Raw genomic sequence first — 23,062 nt, forward strand, 5'->3', positions numbered from 1 at the left:
TACCCTGCTGCATTTCAAATGGACCACCTGGAGTTATCTGAGTTTCCATTTGTGACTGAGTAGAGGCAAACCTTCCCTGTTGTATTTTTAAACACAATGGGAGCCTAAACTGGAAACAATACCTTAAAACAAACAAACAGAACCAAAAACAAAAATAGAAAACCAAGCACATAAAGTTCAGCATAATTTAAGAGAAATACCTAAACTCTTGTATGTAGTGCATTTACAAAAATTGTATCAAAGATCCTGACTGCTAGAAAAAGAAAATGAAATCAAATTGGAAGCTCTAAGAAATTCTCAAGGAAAAGACTCTCATAATACCTAAAGATTTTTATTGTCCCCCAAGAATCTATAATGATGTATGCTGTTACATTATTTAATTCATCACTGTCAAACATATGAAAGCATTCTCATATTCTACATAACAATTATTCCATCTGAAATTAGTTATACACTTCTTGCATATGTGCTCTGCAAAGAAGACTCATCTTACATTTTATAAAATTATTTTGATAATGATAAGGGTTTTAGGAAAAAATAGCTAATTATCTGGGCTCATGCATGTTATATATGAATGAGCTATGCAAAAGAACCAAGGGGACAGAAGTATCCTGCTGGGGCAGCCAGTATTCTAAGCCCGGGCATCTTGTTTTTCTTTCTTAGAATTACACAGAGGACTGAAAATGCAATTCTGAGTTTTTCCTTTAAATTACACAGCATGTTAAAAGTAGCTTGCTGGATTTACCTTTCTTTGTTTCACCAGAAAGTAAACTTGTGATTTCGCTCTACACTTAGATGTCTGTGTTCATTGCTACTGAAATACAGCTGATGTGGTAGTTGTTTGTTGTATTGGATAACTCACTGCACAAAGTAAGATTTACTTTTTATTAGCTGCTGATAGTTCCAGAAATCACTTACTTGGTAGAGTTAAAGGTGGAAGGCAAATTAAATACTCAGTCCTGATAAATGGTGAGTTTGATGTGCTTGTTTTGTAGATGGCCTATACCTTTCTGCATTAAGCAATGAAGCAGAAAGGAGTAAAATCATTCACTTATTAAATAGGCCAATTATGTTGCTTCTATAGACCATAACAAAGAAAATGTTTCTTTTGAAGCCTGATCTCTCCATAGTAAAATACCTTATTGTTTATTTTTGCTTAAAATCCTCCTGTAGGAATGTTTTTGAACTTAACAGTGAGCGTGTGTCATGTTGTAATCCATGCCCAGGAAGTTAAATCTCTCTACTGCCCAAAGCTGAAGCAGACCATCACATTTGATCAAGTGATGGTGGGAAGTTTAACAAAAGTTAAGCTCACTCTCCAAGAGAATGAACAAGTTACAGTGCAAAGGGTCAGTCAAGATGTGTGAACAGTGTGGCTGCCTATTTAACGTATGCGTATCCTGAGCACCACCACAAACCACAGAAACTGTAGATAGCAGTGCACATTTGAAACGTTCAAGTACAGGCAAGAAATGCTTGAATAAAGATGAGTCAGTATCACCAGCCCTTTACATTGAAATGTATCTGCACATCCTGACGTACAATGATAAACTTGGAAGACAACAATCTAGAGGAATCAACATCCATGGATGCTAATGTAAATTAACATATGACTTACAACAGATCTTATACCAAAGACTGCAGAAATAGTGCGATAAGCATCTAAGTGATGAAAAGTCTCTGTTTGTTAGGTCACCTGGAGAAACAGATAAACCTGTCTGCAGGCCACCTAAGTGAAATGTTACTTGTTTGATTCAGCATTGCTCCACATCTTATGGGGACAGGAAGTAAAAAGGTAGTCTAAGAAATAAGCAGGAAACAACAACAACAACAAAAGAACAAAACACACACACACACAAAACAACCAGACAGTAGAACCAGTAATTGTCTGGGTTTTGTTGGGGAGATTGGCAGTAATCAAAAAAATGTGGAGGTAATAACTGGAATTCCAGGACATGACAACAATAAATTAACAGCTATTACCGCTTACAACATTTACGTGCATTCCTTTTTGTTGTGCTAATTGTACCAAAAAAAAAAAAAAAGTAAATTGAGTTTGGGAAATGCACGTAGGAAAAACACTATTCTCTAATGTTCTGGTTAGTAATTTTTAGGAATTGTTTGTTCATAGGATGTTCACCCATGCCAAGATTTAGAAATTATGGTTGATGGGCACAAGCTTTTAGTGAACTAGAAAAACATAGGGGGATTACTAGGAACTGCAGGGGATGGAGAATTTTCTAGTTGCACCCAGCAGGAGATGACAATGTTTGATCTCTCATGCCTAAGTCCTGCCCACCCCACCAAGAATCTCAGTTTCAGTCTCTCGCTGACACTGATACTCCCATATCTGAGAGTCTGGTGGCAAGGGCTGATTGTTATTTAGGAGAGGATGTTATAGGGAAATGGCTTTGCTCCACTTTTTCAACTTCCCTCATCTCATGCTCTGCCAATGGATCTAACCAGCTCCCAGCACAAATCGTCTGTGCCCTGGATGCTTGGTTCCCAAAGAATGGCCAAACAGCACAAGCACTTCACTGCCCTGCATTTATCCAGTCTCACTCCTCAGTGCTCCATGGCTGGCCACTCTGTTCCTCTGAGGAAAAGACTGGCCTCTCAATACTGCTGTGCTCCCCCAGCACTAGAAGGGCTCCCTTTTTCCTGCAAAGACTGCCAAGTACTCAGTGAAAACAGTGTTGTAGCATCCTACAGCAGGAGGAATCCTGGGTGAAAACCCTGCCTGACTCACGGCTTTGTGTAGCTGAATAAGCTCTCAGCTGCACAGGAGCTCCTTGTTCCCAGTGAATTTCATTTTAAATATAGAAAATTATCTTCCAGAGATTTTGTACTTGAACTGTCATTTAATACTTACAAAGATGAGCACCATTATTCATCTGGTAAAAAAAAAATAAATCTGTCCCCATCATGATCATATTCCCACCCCTTCAGGTTTTGACCTTAAAAAACTAGATAGCAGCCATTTGTGTATCTATGTTAACACTGCTGTAACCCCAAGGCTCACTTGTAGTCCAAAGGTGCAGTCCTGGGATGTAGCCATTATGTTTGCTGAATGTATTTAACAAGAAAATATAACCTACTTGGTGATTTGAGCCATGGGGAATAGTGTTTATTCCAGTAACCTTGTGCAGTGTACCTTGTGCATTTTAAATTCACTTACGAACAATTTAACCTTGTAGATTTAAGACTCATTTAACCTTTTGGCTCATAGGTTCTTTAAACTGCAGGATTTGTATTTTTATAAACAACTTTGAAAATCTGAACACTTGTCACAGTTCACCACCCAGAAATCCCGCAGTTCTTTCCCTTCTGTGGGCAGCAATATAATAAAATATTTTATTATAGGAGCAGGTGAGTTCTGTTATAGGAGCAGGTAAGTTCTAAAACTGACAGTAGCCACCTAGCCACTGATGAAGGCAGACAAGCATTCCTATTAGGCATAAAGCTATAAAAACAATTCACGTTATAGATGTAAAATGACATATAAAACCAGTGAAGCTGAGGAAGATATGTAAATAAGTGTAAACCACCAGAGTAATTAGATATAGACAAATGCTACATGATTTAAACAATTGCTAAACAACCTCTGCTTTCATAAGGGTAGGACAGCAAAGGTGGCCCTAGAGAGAAACCTACACTAAAAGTGTATCCTTCTGTAAATGTGTATAAACTGTACTGTAACACCTAATGTAGGCAAGAGGACAGGAAGGCTCCTCTCTGTTTAATAACAGACAGTGCATCACTCACCATGTCTACATGCTTCACTTTAGCATGGCAGTCTGTGGCACATTATCTCATGTCTTTATTTTATGTAGTTGTCTGTGATCTCACTACACTGAATACAGAAAGGAAGAAATCCGGGATGCTGGTAACTCCTGTTTTTTAGGCAGTACAACCTACGTGATCATATGCATACTTTTACTTACGTATTCTGTACATCCAGGTAGATCGTATTTGCTATAATAAATACCTGCTTAAGTTAAGACAATGCAGCTTTGTGATTGAGTTTGTGATGCAAGGCTTAGGCTCCAACCAGCTCCCAGGCACACCTGGGAATTGCTGCAGCATCTTCTTTTGATTGATCTTAGCTGGAAAGTAAACAGTTTTCCTGTTGTGTGAATTATGTTTGAATGTAGAAAAAAAATGTTCATGTTCCATAGCAAGGAAGGTCTTTCAGTGAGGCTTAGCATTTATAAATATGTCTGCAGGGATGTGAGGAATCAAGGCTCAGCCCCCTGCTGCCATCCTGCTGTGCCCTAGGCGAGGCTGAGCTGCTGTTCTCTGTCAGGCTGACCGTGGTGCAGAGACTGAAATTTCATGTCATGGCTTGGAAGGGACACAGTTTGACTAGAGGCCACCTGGCTTGCCTTCTTGCTTTTTTAAAGTTCAATATTTGTCAAAAGTCACCTTTGTCACATTTATCATGAGTAGCCCCACAACCTGTGTGAGGTACGACAAGGGAACACAGCACACAGGGACGATAGCTGCCCAACTCAGACCAGCTGGGCAAGAAGGGCCAAGGAACCAGACCTAGCTCCAGGCATAATACTGCCTGTTTTATCATGGGTCAGCCTAATACAAAAAGATTGGGAACAATGGGTATAAAAAAAGCTGGCTTTGGAGTGGTTTTACTTACTGGAGCAGAGCATTAAATGAGTTACTGGCTGGAGAGCCATAAGCAGGCTGGAAAGGCTAGTTTGGTTTGAGATAGAAGAGGCCAACTCAGGATTTACAACATATAAGGGCAAAATAGGGCGTTAGCAGACCTGCGCTTTAGTAGCACATTTCTGTTTGTATTGAATTCATTTGTAGCTTTGTGGTCAAATAGTACCCACTATTTCGTTTTAAATGCATTTACGTTGAAAAGAGTAACTCCGTCTAAACATGGATTATGATTACCATTGCTGACATTTTTTGCAAAAGGCAATTAGACATTATTAACAAACAGTCACTTTTTGCACCTGAAAATTAAAGAGGAGAAAAAAAAAAAAGGATCAAAACATTCTCAAAGACTATACCTGGTGCACAAAAGAGCAAAGTGCTGTCATATCGCACATGCACACATTTGCCAGGAGAAAAAAATAAGAAAATAAATCTTCCTTTTGTTAAAGCAACATAATAGCAGCTTGTAAGAATGTCGTATTTCTTTCTATTCATCAAAATGAGACCAAAGTCCTTATGTCACTCAACAACTGTTTCACTGTTGTTTTAAAAACTTGGGACTTGGTTCAAAGAAATGTATGACACTCTTCACTTCCACATTCAAAAAGGTACAAACAACACTTTCACACACTTCACCATTGGAAAAATACTGTATTATAGCACCACAGAGATGTAAAACAGTGTGACATTTTCAAAAACAAAGGGAAGATAAGTAGCTGACTAGTAACCAATTTAAGCAGGGTTGCTTGCACAGGTGACAAGCTCTGACATTCGTTTGCCTCTTGCAGAGCTACTTAAATTTATAGCAGTGCTTAGGGAGGACACTGTGCTATTCTGCGCATGGCATGAACATACTGATACACTTTCACTGTGTTCACTGGTGTAAGTAATGAGACCTTTAACTGGATAAACAGGGATTTTTGTATTCTCTTTCCTCCATCTACCTCTCTTCTCCAGCTTCTGGAGGAAGAATGTGTAAGAACCGAGAGCTATTTTCGATAGCACGCATTTTTAATCCCTCAGATCTACCTCATAAAAAAACCTGCAATATTTAATAAAGAACTCAGTACAAACCCAAACATTATTCAGCCTTTAATGGAAGATCACAGAACTTTGTTTTTAGCTTCACATTTGTATTCTTTTTGTTATTTTTTGGGAACAGATTGATCTACATAGATTATCTAGAAGCAGACAGTTTATACTTCGAGGTTTAGATTTTCTAAACACCAAGCCTTCATTTGAGATGCTTGACCTCTTGAAAGGGCTGCAAAGTGGGGGTGCAGTACCTTTAGGATCTCTTCCACTTAGCCATGGGATCTGAAAGATGTTTTAGCAACATGGCAGCCAAAGCCACAATGTTATAACACAAGTATTACAATTGGCTCTAGGCAGCCAGGGGCACCTCTGCATCTGATCCCAGCTGTGCAGAGGTGAGCAGAGCTCTTCCCCAGAGGCAGCAAAGTGGCATGGCTGACACAGCCATCCCTGCAGTGATGGAGGCCCACCCAGCCAACTTCCATGTTTGCCCTTGTCTTCCTCTGCACCTGCAGCCCAAAAAAACAGGCTGAGGAAAACCCGTTATGTCCATTCCAACTGAAAAGGCTTGAGCTCTTTGTGGACCTCCTGGTGGGGCACACTCTGAATGCCATGTCTTCTACCTATCAGTACCCCTGCACCTAACCTGCTCCAAGAACGGTTACATTTTGGGAGCCCTACTGCCCATGCTAACTGGAACAGATGTTTCTATATCTTTTAAGCATGGAAGTCAAACAGATGCTAATTATTAATATGAATTTGCTTATGATTTTAAAGTCATGCCCACCAACATGGGGAGGAGTTGCAAGTTTTGATAGACTCATTTGAACTTCTGGGTAGCTAAAACTTTTACTCAGCATAAACGTGATAAACTGTGGCAAAGTGTTTGACATAGTACCTAAAAATATTTTGTTTTTAAAACACAGCTGCATATTTCATCTGTAACACATACTGCTGAGGAACAATGAATAAAAAAAGAGTCAATGTGTATTTTTTACCAAATAAAATTATTACTAGATATGCTGTGTCTAGGCCTCACAATTCACCAATCTTAAGAAGCACTGAAACAAAGTACCAAGAAAAATGATAAATGTGTAAATCCCAGTCATGCTTGGACATTTTTGTGGAAAATAGTTTTCAGACATATACTGATAAGAGGCTTAGTACAGAAATAAACAGCCTGAGTTACATGAGAAGCCAGAGCTAGTTCCTCTTCTAGTCCCCTGGCCTTTAAACCATGAAAAGGAGTTGTTTCTTGACAGTCCTGTTAACAAATGAAAATTCAGCCTAAACAGTAAGGTTCAACATTACCTGACTGACAAACATTAGAAGAATGTTGGTCATTAGTTTGCTTATCTTTGGACAGCATCACAGGTCTCAGCTGATGTGACAATATCATTTCATTTAATTTTTGCTGCAACGCTAAGTAGTCTTCAGATAATTTTGATATCTAAAAAAAATATAACACAGGATTTCTCATTATTATATAAATAAGCATATATGTTCCAAGGTAACCAAGGATAAAACAGTGGGCTTGATAATGAATTTAAAAGATATCTCTCCAGCTACTACAGTGCAGACACCTACTACACTTACCTCCCATCCCTCTCCTTAAAACCAACCAAACAAAAAAGTGTAGGAAGCCCCATACTACTGCCCAGTCCTGCTGCTCCTTCATATTGGTTCACTCAGGTGGGCAGATGGTGTCTTGCTGATGTCGGGATGCAGAACAGCTTCTGCAACTGCAGGCATATGGCTCTGCACATGTGCAAGTCACTGGCACTGACACAGCAACTTACTGTTTTATTTACAGAGACATTTCAAATGCTGAATTAAGGGCCTTGCTAGGTAAATGCACATTTCAATAAAGCCAGAGCTTCTGCATTTAGGTTGATACTGACATAATTTTTCCCCATTTTTCTAACTTCGTCTTTCTCTCCTTCCTAAAAAGGGTATTTCTCTTGCAGCCCCAAATATGCCTTTTAATGCAACACTCGTTAAAAAAAAACACATCAGTCTCAGCCGAGAGAGTAAAAACTTGTTCCACTGAAGTCAGTAAAATAACTTTGCCATTCTGTCATTGCTCAGCGTGTTATGTTTAACAAATTTAGCTTATAAGCTTCTTACCTGCCGTGAAAAGGCTGCCAAATCACAAGGCTCTTTCTCTGAGCCTCCCTTCAGTGTCTTAGAGTCCTCAGCCTCCATAACAGTGTTTTCCCTATCTTTTGTTGTCTGGGGATCATTATTTTGATTGTGTACTGCTTCTGTTGGCTCCTTTATAGTTTTCTCTTGACTTTTGCAAGGTAATTTCCCTTCTTTTCTGAGTTGTCCTCTCCTTCTGTAACCCCTGTAATTGCTCTGAATAACCACTGCTGCCTTGTCTTTGTCTTCTGAACCTCGTTTTTCTGCTTCAGCTTGTTTCCGTGAGCCTCTTATTGACTCTTTTCTTATAATTCCTTTACGTTCTCTAGGCATCATCACTTCATGTTTCACATGGTTTCTTTCCACATTCCCGTTGGTCTTGGGTTGGACCACAGCAGATTCTTGATTTTGCCCATCTGTACTGAGTGTGTCTTGGTTAGTTTGCCCTTGCTGGAGTTCAGGCTCAGCTGTGCTTTTGACAGAAGCTTTGCTGGATGACTCCTCCAAAGATGCCTGGTCTTCACCTTCACCAGCATGCTCTACTGCAGGGTTCTGCTTCATGGAAACTGTCTCTTCTTTAGTAGGCATTTTCTTTTGCTCCTGTACGTTCCCTATGTCACTGTCCCTGGTGTACTCACTGTCAATAACAGCATCACCTTCATCTTGAATCTCCTCATTCACTGCTTCTTCCAGTGTAATATTTTGAAGTGGCTGCAGTTGTGCTTCAAGGTATTCGACAGCAGATAATTCTTCCTCTCCTATTTTTTTGCACTGTTCCTTTATTTTTTTACGGGCTCTGTAGCCTCTGTAATTGCTCTGAACAATAATAGCTGCTTCTTCTTCTGTTTTTGGAAGGGCACTCTTCACTCCAGCTGGACTTTCCTCATTATCTTGAAGTTCTTCATCCTTTTTATTTTCACTAAAGGCTGATGCATTTTCAGTTTGGTTCTCTCTAAGTGATTCCCTGAATGGAATAGAATTTTGCGAGAAATTATAGCTGAAGGAGATGAAGGATAGTAACAACTTTGCAACTACCTTTGGTGATGCTTGTGTAGTAAAAGGCAATTTGATGCATTGGAACATGGGAAAGATTTAATGCGCATAGCTGGAATTGAAGATAGAAAGCCAATCTATGTTTTTCTATTGACTATTACTTCTTAATGTTAAAAGGAATATCCCTGTTAAACTGTTCACAGAAAATTGCTGCACAAGGGCAGGTGATAAAACAGAAAAGAATTAATTGAACGTTTAACAAGAATGTAAGGCAGAAAATTTGTACCACCTCCAGTGTGTATAAATACACACAATCCTAAATGTATTAATGAAAGAAAACTGCCTTACATCACACTGGACTGTTTTCTTTCTATGATCCTGGGCACAGGTCCAGGTCAAACTTAAAAGACCAATTCCCTCCACTGTGTTTGTTACTGTCTATAAAACTTAAGTGCCAGGTGAAATCTGCCACACTGTTCCTCCCCTTTGACTCTTGAGAAAGACTGTTGACTCATTCACAGCTGTTTTCTACCTCTCTGGAGTAGTCTCCAGCTACTGAAATTCTGTCACTGAAAACAAGATGGTGATGTGCAAAGTGCTGCTCTTCAGTGACTAGGACTACAGCTATGTTGCAGAAGTATTTAGAATGTGATTTGCCTCCCCTTACTTTCATCTGTCTGATCTGAGCAAGTCTTCTAGGTTCTTGCTTGTCATCACCTATGCTTATCAGACAGTGACTTAAGATGAGAGCAGTTCCTTGCAGATGCCTGTTTCTTGCTCTTGTCTGAGCATTTTTTGCAAATATCCAATTCCAGAAAGAGATTCATTTACAAGTTACATTAACATTACAGGTAAACACAGTATTGTTTATCTTTCCCCTAAACGTGCCATTATTCCCTGGGCTTGAAAATACAAGAAAATTGCCTACTGACATTGAAAGAACTCCAAGTGAATGTATACATACACTTACATCTAGAATAATTCTAATAATAATTCTAGAATAATTTGCTTCACTTTTAGATTATATCCCTGTTTTTATCAGTTTAGTTATTAAAAAGGGACACAGTGACAGAAGAGATGGAAAATATTACCTCCTCCTTTTGAAGTTCCTCCTCTCCTTATATCCCCTGTAGTGAGACTGAATTACTGTTGCTGCTTTGTTCCTTGCCTCAGTTAGTTCTTTCCTCTTCTTCCTGAGTAAGTATCCTCTGGCAACTGATACAATTTATAATATAAAACAACTTTAGGCAACAAACAACGGGTATCTCAAATATTTCAGAGAGTTAAATGATAATGTTATTAAACAAAACAAACAACAAAAAACAAACAAACAAACAAAAAACAAAGGGAGAAATAAGAGCATACAGACTGGGGTGGTAATTATGATTACTTTTCAGCTGGAATGATTCTGTCCCACAAAACCTTTTGGGATTTCAGAAAGCTGCAGCCATTCTACATGAGGACAGAAGCAAGATCTTTCTCAGTATTTTATTGGAATGAAAAAAATAAAGGCAGATGTTGAAAGACACAGAACCGTAGTGCTGTCGAAGTACCTCTAGAACACTGTGCTCTCAGCACCACATATCTGCTTTGCCTGATTCAGGCAATTGATTTGACTCAAGGTCTTTATTTCCCTGGGAAACACCTGGCAATCAGGCTATAGAGATTACCAGCCTCTCTTCTGGCACAGGCTTGGAACTTTAATTCTTTAGCTGAACATTCACCAGATTAGAGAGAAACTGAAAATTTTACAGCTCAGCAGTTGCAGCAGACCTCACTCATGCTCCTTTTGCAAAGACTCATTATTCAAAATGAGAAAGCTCAGCATGAAAAGTGAGCTAAGCTCCACAATAACCAGACACACTCTGGCAAGCATACTCAGTACTTTTACTTTGTGGCATGTTTAAGTTTATGTTGTGAATCAGGATAAATAAAGACTCGAAGATAGGTCTCTCACCAGACACATATGCACCCTCACCACTATACCAGTTGGTACTGTAAGGACTGGGATTCAGCTCCAGGTGAAGGTAACTAAATTTAGGTATGTACATGAAGGTGTCTGCAATTGTGCTGTCTCTAACCTCTTGTTAAAGTCAATGACTAGTCACTAGGGGCTTGATATGTTTGCTGGCACGTGAGTATCTAGTGCCATCTGAAGTGCTCCACGATGCCTAAAGCATCCACATGGAGCTGGCAGACACGTTGAAACAGACTGGGCTTTCTGCTGTGAGAAAGTTGGGTGTGCCACATGAAATAAAGCTGGAGGCCAGACAGGATAACCTGGGGCATTTCAAATGGCACTAGGTAACAATACAGTCACAAATTTTCTGAGCATTTGGTTGTTTAGAATAAAATTACTCAAACTCTAGGCTCTGCTGACTCTAAGAGGAGTTTAGAGACCTAGGTCACTTTCAGAGATTTATACTGAGGTGTCATGATCAGAAACTGAATCCCATTCAGAATGTTGCTTCAAAAATTCTTGAAGTTGCAAATCATTTCCTAATGGAAACTGGCACACTCTCCACAGTGCTGTGGTTTGGACAAGCCTGCTAATCCTTGGCAAAATAAGATGAACAAAATGTTTTGTCAAAATATTTCTGTTGAACTCTAACTCCAGATGCAATAGCGGGACTATGGGGATAGAGGATTTAGGTGATTTAACAACCCTGAGGAGATGGTAGATATGGGAACTCTCATTCCAACTGTGCTGAGTGTTGTGATCGGAGAGGAAGGTCAAGCTCACTTAAGAACAGGAGAGGAGCATAAACAATCTGTCCTGACACATTCATAAAACTTTATGTTAGCTTTTTGTTTGTTTGTTTGTTTTTGCTTTAGCGTTCCCTACTCACAATTTAGACCAGCTTGGGCTACACTAGATGCAGTGGATTGGTCTAAGAAGCACTGTATGAAAGGGACATAAATTATATATTGATAACTGGACATAGAGTAAAGGAACTCAAATATTTGTTCAAAGTGGCACACTTGGGTTTCATGTTGCTGTCTGGCAGGGCTTTAGAAAAGTGCAAATTATAAAGAATTTTGAATACTGTCAGAGTTTCTTGGACTTCTTGGGGAAATTTTCATTCCATTTCCCTATAAAAATAAGTCAAAAGGAGATATTTTTAACTATATCAAGTTACGTTATCAGTGGACATGCCATGTAAGCCAAATATGGTCTTTTTAGACTTATTCTGGTTCACTTTTGAAGTTTGCTTTTGTTTTGATGTTGTAGCTATCTAGGCATTGCTTTCAAACTGGAAGGGAGGTTTTGTACTGACTTAAAAATAGGAAAAAATACTCCAAGAGTTAAGTAAAAATGGACTTCCTTCTGTTTTAGCTTCTTGTGCACTGAAAAAAAATTGAAACTGCGTTCAAGATAAAGAAGGTGGATGAGCAGAAACACTGGGGAGATCAACAAACTGAGTAAAGTGATAAATTCATAGTTTTGCATTTGCAAATATTCTACAATAATTGACAAGTTTCAGATGGGTAATTATTTTTGGCACATCACTGAATTTTATTCTGGTTTTAGGTTCTTTTTTATGCTGATAAAATTCTAGTGACTGCAGCAAAGTACTCTTCAGTACACTATAACATTGTCTCAATGCAATTAACAGGTGCTTGTGACAATGATTAAAACCAACAGTAGTTTTGGTATATACTCATGAAGGCATATCAGAGGAAGTTTACATCTAGATAGCCTGGGTACTGGCAGCATTAACTTATGTTTGGGGTAACTACCTTTGTAATTACTAAAAGTACTGTGCAGATTTGTGCCAGCTGTTTTCGGACCTGTTCGGACCTCTGAGTTGTATTGACACTGATTCCAGAGCTGCCTAGACTACATCTGGCTCTGGGACATCTCTGCAGGGACAGGAGAGACAGAAATATGTGAAGGAAAAAGAGATGTCATATAGTATACAACAAGGTGCAAGGTGATTATTGCTGCAGAAGAGGCAGGATAATTTGCTAGCTCTGACTGAGTCCTGGCAAAAAAAGAATCAGATGTGAGTGAAATTACAGGTTGTAGTCTTCTCAAACATAACTGATATGTAGCAAGACCTATTCCCAACCAAACAGCATTCACACAAACATTATATGCACATAATCTCATACAGGGCTTCAACAGCACCAGCTGCAATAATTAGGCATAACAAACTAGAAGTGAAAGTCTTGCCATGGCATTTAACCAGCCCACCTCCCAGCTGTGGAAAGGGCCTCTATGCTGCTTTGAGGTACACATAGTGGAATACCACTGCCTCAACCACTGCATATAGATTTATAATAGATAAATTATATGTCAGGCACTGTAAATGAACATAGTCAATCAGTGTAGCTAGGTAACAGCAAAGAATCTGGATCAACATATTGTGTTTGAATAACGCATTAAAAACAAGGAAAGCAAACAATTCTTACTTGCTTGAAGTCTAACAATGTATTTTTCCATTTTTTGATTACGTTTTGCTTTTGTGTATTCTTTACGAGCAACAAAACCCCTGTAAGCTGAAAAGAGATGTGAAAAAAAAATCTATTTAGATACACAAAAAGGCTTTAAAAATAAAAAGTCTGTAAGGAATTATAGGCTTCCATTAAGATATTCATTTTTTTTTTTCAGGCTTTATCTTTCCAAAAATGGCAAAAAAGCACAAGCAATATGAATCTCCATAAAAACTATATTTTCTGATGAGTAACATTATTAAGAATGAAATAAATACAAACATGAGAGAATCAAAATGTAAAAGAAGATGCTGTTTGAAATATATTAAAAATTTCAATTGATGTCTTCATCAAAGGCATAATTGGTCTTATTGTCTTGGACAGTTAATACTTTATATTTTCATTATTATATTGCACAACCTTGTCAGAGCATGTCAGAATATTATTAACAGTATCATTTATGCAATCATGTCCTTCCATTGTTAAAACTGCCTTTAAATGCAACATTGATAAACGTAGCTTTGGTAAGAAGATTGTCATAAGCTGGTTAAAAGAATTTTTTCTCCATAAAAACAGATATCATGAAGTATTAGATATTTTATCAAATGTAACAGCAGGAAAACAGAAAAATCCACATCCGGCATGCACATCCATCTATCAACTACACACACGTGCTAGCTTTAAGGAAAATATTAAATGTTTTAAAGCTATTACCTGACTGTATTTTAATAGCACTTTGTTCCCTTTGTTCCTTTATCTTTTTGTATCTCCTTGACACCAGCCACCCTCTGACATAAGCCTGAATCAAAATAATCATGTCAACTGTCTCCTTTCGCATTAAATTCAGCTGCTCCACGTGATAGTATTTGAGGAACACCTTAAAAAGAGTAAGCAGACAGGCAATAGTTCTAGTTAATGCAGCTTAGACAGAGTGGCCCCATTTCATAGTCCCAGTGCAAAACCTTGGGCTGTAACTACAAATCTCTTTTAAACCTAAGAGTCTAACAGTTTCACTAACCTCAGAAATCTGATGTATATTGCATACAGGTGATCCAAATCTAGAACTTTCAACCTTTCTGCTTTCCCAGTTTAAATGTAAGGCATTGTTTATTTCCTAAATTGCTTTTATCAAGCATGAAGCTCATATAGATCCTTAACAACTAGCCCAGCATGAGGGATACAAACACATTCCTGGTATACATTAGTATAAAATAAAATCTGTAGATAAAGCTTGTGCAATTAAGACCAATTACTCTTGTTTTACAGAATTCCCCGTGATCTTTGATCACTCTAGTACAGACACAAGTTAACTCTAATTAAGTAAACATACAATATAGATCTCATATCTCAAAACACCCTTCCCTTCACTACATGTTATCCATTAGCCTCACTAAGGCAGCAAAGGGAAATAAAGGTTGAGGAGGAAGCCATGTATCTTCATGGCTTGTCCAGCCTATCCAGGAATAAGTGTCAGAAGAAGAAGAGTTGTTTCTTCTGCTCTGAGGTGTTTTTGTATTTTGTGCAGTTTAGGATCCATCTAGGATCCATTTGTCCCCCTCTCCTTTCCACGCACTTCTGTTACATTGGAAGACTGAGACTAGGTGCATTATTTGTCTGACAGCTTATTTTTTTCTGGCAGATCTCCTGCGATCCATCATGTCAGGGCCAGGGGGGAGGGGGGGGTGGCTCCTGAGCGCACTGGTAAGACTGGTGAGCTAGAACCAATGGCAAGAGTATGGGAACAGACATATTTCTTGTATATCAAGAAAAGCCTTCCTCCGACTTCACATATCTGAGATCTATGTCTTCTCCCACTGCTCAACAAACTCTAGCACAGACCCTCTGGCTGGAAGGTAAAAACCTTCTCCCCTCCCCTTGTGAGTCTGACTGCTAAAAGGAAGAAATATGAACTGATCCTTACTATCACATTTTTGGAAAAATGATGCAAGCAGTGTCATTGTCACATACTGCTTTGTACAGGTGAGGCAGACTGTGGCCTCATTACAGTCGATCAGAATTTTAACACACTACTGGTTTGGGATTTCTGCCAGGAATCATTGAACAGTACTCAACAAAGGCTGTTTTTTTGTTTTGTTTTTGTTTTAGTACCAGGAAAGACAAGAGCTACTCCAATCCTAATAAATTAACAGTGACATAGTGCAATAATGCTTTTACAGTATATATATCTATACTTATATATAATTACTTTAGTTTTTCCAAGAACCCAATTGTCCAGGTGAGCTTTTTCCAAGATGGCAGCACAGGTTTCCGGGCTGACTGGAGGATCATCATTTGTTTTGTAACAGATGAGATAATACCTAAAGACAAATATATGATTCGTTATTCCATTAACGGTGAACAATATATGCAAATACATTCAAATCATTCATTTAAATAATAAAAACAGTTGCATGAAAGAAAACATAGCACTGAAAAAAAAACAGCTCACTAAAAAAATTGCTGTGATTTATATGCAGCACTAAGAAACTCAATTAAAAGTGGATGAGTGACATATTGCACACCCTGGAGGGCTGTTTAATTCTATGTCAACATTGAAAGGTTTTAAAAAGTGTGCAACTCAAATGGGGCTGTGTGCCAGTCCTTTGCTGCTCTGACTGTCTGTGAAAGCGATTTCATTGGCAAGATAAAAATACTTATGTTTTTCTGCCTAAATTAGCTTAGTTCATATCTATAAATGTCATGAAGATTTCCTATTTTATTTCAAGTGCTTAGATGGTTAACATGTGAGACTCATCCCAGCTCTTGTTACCTTCTTGGATTTAGCTTTGTAGATCCTTTTGGAACATAATATTTGATGTTTTGACATATCATGTAAGCATTTAATTTGGCAAACTAATTTCTCAGAACTAACTCTGCCTGAGAAAAGACGTCAGGATGCTCATGCATAAAAATTACATAACACATACCAACTTGGCTGGTAGGTAGGAAAGTACTTGCATTTTCCAGGATTTCCCAGAATGTAATTTCATTACAAAATGAACTGTACTTGTCTTGTTTTGGTTTATTTTTTATTTATTTATTTTTTAATTCAAAAAAAAAAAAATGTGGATACCATTATGTGTGTTCCTGACAGTGTTACGCTTTTTTTTTTTTCTTGTTACTCAGAGTTTATACAGTAAGTTGGGTTGTACCAACTTTAGCTGAAGGTAACAATGTCCTCAGAGGACTATAAAAAAGGAGACAATGATTATTTCTGCATTATGACCACCAATTCTTATATATATATTCTGTGTGAGCGCCATATCACCAGTGCTTGAGACCTGCATAGCATGGTGGCAGAATGGGGGGCACATTCTCTAGAGAGCTTCCCCATTGTGCTCACTGACTGTCTCTCTTTTACCTTCACCATAAAGTTTTTGATAAAAAGCAGCAACCAAGAGCCACAACATACCTTGGTGCAGTGATAACTACCTTTTCCCATCCTGCACTCTTCCAAGACAGTAATAGTCCCAGCAATACTCTTCCCAGATACTGTGCTATAAAAGCATTACTTTGTTTTTCCTCTCCTTATGTACCAGCAGCACTCTGTGGCTAGATTTCTGTTTCTAGTGCACCATTCCTTTTAAGCATTTCTGGCTGTGTTGCTTGCTTCTTCCCAGCTTTACTCCCCATTCCATAAATCTAAGCTCTGATTGAGGCAAATATTCAATGTCTTTATTTGTAAAGAAGAAATATAGGTTAAGTGCTCAGTATTTTTTTGAGGCGACAGAAGAAGAGAGTTAAAGGGATTATAAAATAATAGTGAGTTCGTTATTCTTCTTAACAAATGACTAATACTTAGAAAGCATATTTCAAACAGAACTATGGACTTAATGAACTTCTCAGCCCTAGATTAGCCATTCCAAATTATCACCCCCCTGCAAACACAGATGTTGCACAGTGCTGAACGTCAGGAGCTAGAGAAATGGTGGTGCTTCTCAGAGGCTCTTTCTCCAGATTCTCCATTTTAATTTGAAACATTATATTTCTAACCCTAAAATCTTTGAAGAAAACTTTCAGATTATAAGCACGGCAAATAATTTAACCAAATGCAGATGGAGCATGAAACAATCATTCTGGGATGCATCATCTTTCTCTACCAATCCAAAAGGGATTACTGATCTTGTGCCTGAGTTACTCTGTCACCCAGTCTGTAATCTCTTTTCTAACAGGAAAAGTCTCTGTATTTTTTCTATAAATACCATGCCAAATGCATTGCGGATGCTTAGCCAACACTGAACAGCAATGATAGAAGAGAAAAAGGCACTTGTTCACATCAATGTTACCGTTTTATGAAGTTAGCAAAGAGTATGCGGTGTGAATAACCCTGTCTTCGAATCCTTGCCGTCTCCAGAATTCCTGTGTAACGCAGCTGAACAAGCACTTTTTCTTTATCAAACTTGTTTGCCTGCCGGTCATTGTTTGGCTTGATGCACCTGACAAAATGAGGCTGGCCAACGACCATTTTAGATAACAAATCCATCAGGGAATACTGCAAGAAATGAAAAAGATACCAGGGTGATTATAAAACTTTTATGTAGGTACAGATGTAGCTGAAATTTTGTTTCATATAATCAGATTTATTTCATGTGCAAGTCCATTTAGATTTCAGTAAGCTGGTACTTTAATGATAGATGAAGTAAATTGTGTAACAGTTCTGGTTTTGAAAAGATCAGCATAGACTACGTGAGAGAAACACTGACTCCAAATGGGCGTTATCACAGTCCACCCAGGACATTCTCACAAACTACAGTTTTGGTATATGCAAAATTTGTGGTACTGCCAATAACTGAACACCTGCTTTGGTTTTGGAAGCAGCATTATCTTTAATTATGGTTCTAAAAAATTATCTCTTTTTTTTGCAGGCTCCCTTGAAGACCAGTGGATATAACAGCAGCTGTTAGGCTGAGTCTGCAACACCAAGTTCATATCAATCTATATGTTTAGCAGAAGCAAAGCGTTGTTTGCAAGATCATAACTGAATTCTTGAGTATAACTGTAGAAGGGAAGTGTTATTGAGGAATATTTCTAAAAGCATACCACTTATTCTCATGAAATGCACAAGCACATGAATGCACATTTTATGCCTAATACTGAAGACAGAGAACAAATAGGTGTTTGGGGCAACTGCATCAGTTAGCTTGGCATTGGATTGTGCAGCTGTTACTGAGCTTTATTATTGACAGTGTGGCTGTTAAAAGCTGTTAAAGGCTGTCAGACCTGATGAAAGGGCAGTGTCCCTGGAAGCCTCTCCATGCTTCCCAGCTACATCAGCTCGTCTAATATATGATAAAAACTCTCCTTATACTTCTTTCCTTTTCTTGGACTCTTGTTAGGCAATTACAACCCACTTTCATGTGTTTTTTGTTGTTTTTGTTTGTTTGTTTGTTTGTTTTTCCTGTTGTCATCTAATTGAAGATCTTTACTTGTCCAGGGAGTAAATCTAAGGATGGAAGACTGATGGAAGAAGTGCACTAAGCCAGTAAATATTGCCATCCCTTCAGTAGGATAGAGGAACCTAAAGCCATCCTGGAAGTGGGGTGCTTAATCTATTCTCATACAGCACGTCCTGTTCATTAGGGCTGATGGTGATACTACAGCTGCCCTGTCAGGAACAAACATTTGAGGAGGGTAAAACTAGGAATGCACAAAATCACAATTCAAAAGTTGCACTCTTCCTACCTCACCAGGGTGCCAGGCTTACAGAGGGATGTTGTCTGTAGCTCCCTATGACAACTGAATTGAATCTGGCTGTAAACAAGCTTGACTTGTATTTCATAAAATTTCTTAATGGGAATATCTTATAGAAACACAAGTGAAGATGCTCATTATTCAGGATTCAGCCTGACTCAACAGAAAGAGGCAGCCAGGATGCAATGCAGTTCAGCAGTAGGTTAGATACAGGAAACTGGTGTAAGATATCAAGAGACATATGTTTCCCATTAAAATATGCAATCCCGTTTTGGACAAATGCTTCACCAAGCAGCAACGTGTTTAATTAGATTTATCACTCATGTTACAATGGAACACAAACAAATAGGGCAGGCTAATGGATATATATATTTTTTTCTACTCAGCCTGAGATAGCAGATGCTTTTCTCAGTCACCCTTGGATATCTGCATATCAGTAAACCAGTAGGGATGAAGCTGAATCTTTATCTGAGAGCATTAGCTAGCATGATCTGAGCAGGGATTTCCACTACAGAAAATAGTAACAGGAAAGTGCAAATACAACGAACCCTTCACAGCTTCAGTTGCTAGATTTATTGGTAATGCCAGTGCATTACCAACATTAATTAATTAATTAATCAAAGACAGGAACTTTGAAGTAGATTCAATACATTTCTCCATCCAGAACGTTAAAATGCCATCCAGCTTTGGATCACCATAATACCTGGGCTGGCATTATCCTTGACAGTCCCAAAAGCTGTGCAGTTAAGTCTACTAAACAGAGATCCTGCTCCTTACTGCTCTCTGTCATAGATGTAAATGAACTCTTAAAGATCATGAAGATTACCTGAGCCACCTTTACATTTTTGCTGGGAGATAAGAGGAGCTGGAAATTCAGGCTTGGGCCAACTCTGTGCTTGACTTTGGAAGAAACAATGCTTTTCACAGCTATTTTCTATGGCAGGATCAGCAGTGCTGCCTGCACTTGGAAAAATAAAGAGCACTGATAAAAGAGCCAAAAGAATGTACTCAGAATAGACTCTGAGGAGTCAAGATCTTCCTCTGTAGCTCTTGCTCCAAATTAATTAATTTTTCTTTCTTACTTCTTAAACTCTTAAGGAAATGCTGTATGTCTGATATTCAACTTCCCCTTAACTCCTTTGGGGAGAAGCAGGCGAGTGAAAGACAATTCGTATCAATCATCCTACATCATCATGATGGAAATGTGGCTGTGTGTTTGAGTACAATTAGAGATGAAACATCACAATCTTCTTTATATATTTGTACTGCATAGACTGCTGAGCCCTTTAAGCAGCTCACGAACTCTAAATGTATCACTGCTGACTTTAACTCAACAGGTGAATTAAAAAAGGTAAAAGAATAAATATGCATTCTACTCTAGAAAAAAAATATTAAAAGATCAGATATCTTACTCTAAAATAAGAAGCAACTGTCTGTGTTTTCATACTGGTTGTCTCTCTTGGATGATGTCCGGTATCTCCTGCTTCATTCTATATGGATGAAGAAAAAAAAAAGACACTTCTTATCTCTGTTGAGTATGTAATGCCCTTTCCAATGCCTCAACAAACAACCCCTCAGAGAAAATCATCAAGTAAAAAAAAAGTACTCAAAACTGAAAAAGTTACTGCGTGATCACTAGCACAAAGTAGTTACACCATTACATTACTTTGCTACACAATACACAAACATTCACACACCGAGGACACAATTTGATAACTGCTACAAAAAGCTGCTACAAATAACCTGACAATGTCTGAGGTCCTGTTTGTTATTCCAGTGCCACTGCTATTGTGGTCACACTCTATGGAACATGACTATACGCCACACCAAAATTTTAATTTCTCTTTTTGCTACAATATAGCTAGGAAGTAATTTTTTTTTTTCTTTTCTGAAATTGTTATAAAACTATAGCCAGAAAGAAGGGAAATGTTAGGTTTTTACCTCACGGAAGGAATATGAATTGCACAACACAAAGATATCCAGCTAAACAGAAAAGAAAACAGGAGAGGGAAAAAAAACCATCGAAGGGGTTACTTGCTCACTTTTAGTACCAACAACAGTATTGCCTTTCTAGTTTAAAATAAGGTTAAGTGCAGAATGCAGAATCACGAAATCAGTTTTCTTACCTTTGTATGACTGATTGATTTCTGGGGGGTCCACATCTGGTAACTGATTGTAGTTTTGCTTTTACTGTGTGCCAGGTTACCTATGGGAAGATGAAAGAATGCAACCTACCAAAATGCTTAGATCTCATCTCAACTAAAGGGTATGCTGAACCATGTTATTAAGTGCAACCATATGATTATAAAGGTCCTTGACTTTTTTTCTGAGCATGTCCTCATTTCTCTTTTCACCGTTGGGGTGGAATAAGCTCTGAAGAAATTGCACGATGATGGAACATGGGCTAAATTTTCCTCCTTCAGCACTTATGTCACCTACTAGAGCAAAAAAGTAAACGGACTGCTGCAGAAGGTAAAAAAGGTGTATCTTCTAGCATCCATGAGCTTTTACCCTAAGGATGTTATTTTATTATCCTAGTTCTAAGGCTACACATATATTAGTTAAAAATATGTGTTAGCACCCCTCTCTGGCCCTGAGGTCAAGTGACATGGCATGACTCAAGTCTATAGAGCTAAACTGTATACTTCTCTACTCTTCTAACTAACTGGTAAAAATAGGGTTGTGTCCTTCCACAGAGCTCACTGGAAATCATTGCTGGCCTACACTTTCTTGTGACATGTGCCTGGGTATTCCTGGGAGAATGCTAGCTGACAAGGAACAAAAGTGTCCCAGGGAGGGATGCTTACAATTACTCAAAATGGGCAATCCTGTGGCAGTGTTTTAGCTACTGGTCACTGGTCGTGTTTTGTTTACTATCATAGACATTGTCTTAAAACATCAGCCTTGGAACTCTTAGTCAAGTACGACCCCTATCATAGTGATTTGGAAGAGGTTCACAGGAGTGGTTTATACAGAATCTGGTCTTCTAAAGAAATAATGAAAATGCTTCTGGCCTTTACACAATGTCACTTTATGTTCATAAAACCAGTGCTGCATGCTGCAATTGCTTCTACTAATAACATCATACCTCTGACATCTCACTATACATTGTGAGAGCCTGTAATCTCACTGTGCTCAGCTACTATCAGGAAGAGGTGGATAAGATTTGGATAAATAGCTGCAACTATATGGATGCTCAGCTAATGTGTGATGATATCAAGTGCCCAAAATACCCCGTGCTTAGCTGAATGTCACAGAATGGGATGGAAAGAGAGAGGATTACTTATACCCAACATTAGCTGTCAGGACATGAGGTGTCTATAGGATCCCTGTTGTATTCCATGAAGAGAAGCACCTTCAGAGTAGATTTATCCCATCCTAAGAGAAACACCTGAGATGGCAGGGCAGGATGGCTTGGATTCTGGATATACCTCTATATTTCCACTGATTCTAGATGAATGACAGACCAGAAATCTAGCTTTTAGTTGGCTGGATGTGGATGGTTTATGTCAGTTTCAAAAGGCTACACACAATGTTTGATAATGTTTAACAAGATTGAAATAACCTTCAGAGTTATATTGCAAAACATTACAAAAGTTCTTGGGACCATTTGGGCTCTGACCTTGGCTCCACAGAAATTATAGTTTAAAGTCTTAGCAGATATCAACACATTAAAATGTTCAGGGAAGGACACTGTGTTAAGTGTTTTTTTAAGAATACTGGCTTAAAAAAGACCTTAAGGACTGAATTTTGCACTCCTTCAGCACAACAACCTTTGTGAAGAATAGTGGCTTTGCAAAAACCTCAGTTTCTGTAAGCTATGATAAAATTTTAGAGAAATTTCCATTAGGCTCTTCCAATTTAGCTTTCCTGTTCTCCCTTGTAGTTGTACAAAAAAGTAATGTTGTGAAGTACTTATTGTACAGCATCAGTGCCCTCACACAGGGAGCAGTACTACACAGTAACAAATAACTCCTGCCTGGCTGTAATATACATAAGGTAACAGCAGTTACTGGGTAACTTTGTGGTAGAATTTAAAGACAGGACACAAATGGTATTTGCCACTTAGATTTTCTGGTTGTAA

The 23,062-nt window shown here is 38.4% G+C and overlaps 1 protein-coding gene across 1 annotated transcript in view; it reads right to left on the reverse strand.

Moving 5' to 3' along the window:
- LOC309875222 (myosin-IIIa-like) overlaps nucleotides 1–23,062 on the reverse strand; it is a gene marked incomplete at both ends in the record, with an annotated part of 58,144 nt that overhangs the window by 7,728 nt on the left and 27,354 nt on the right. Inside the window, 9 exons of the mRNA XM_082754370.1 lie at nucleotides 7,027–7,165; nucleotides 7,843–8,821; nucleotides 9,942–10,065; nucleotides 13,267–13,353; nucleotides 14,002–14,164; nucleotides 15,494–15,605; nucleotides 17,574–17,779; nucleotides 20,391–20,468; nucleotides 21,105–21,184. Coding sequence (XP_082610496.1) covers nucleotides 7,027–7,165; nucleotides 7,843–8,821; nucleotides 9,942–10,065; nucleotides 13,267–13,353; nucleotides 14,002–14,164; nucleotides 15,494–15,605; nucleotides 17,574–17,779; nucleotides 20,391–20,468; nucleotides 21,105–21,184 — 1,968 coding nt within the window. The remainder of the gene's footprint in view (nucleotides 1–7,026; nucleotides 7,166–7,842; nucleotides 8,822–9,941; nucleotides 10,066–13,266; nucleotides 13,354–14,001; nucleotides 14,165–15,493; nucleotides 15,606–17,573; nucleotides 17,780–20,390; nucleotides 20,469–21,104; nucleotides 21,185–23,062) is intronic.

The sequence above is a fragment of the Aythya marila genome (genome assembly GCF_965140915.1).
Source record: "Aythya marila genome assembly, chromosome: 2".
Taxonomy (NCBI): domain Eukaryota; kingdom Metazoa; phylum Chordata; class Aves; order Anseriformes; family Anatidae; genus Aythya; species Aythya marila.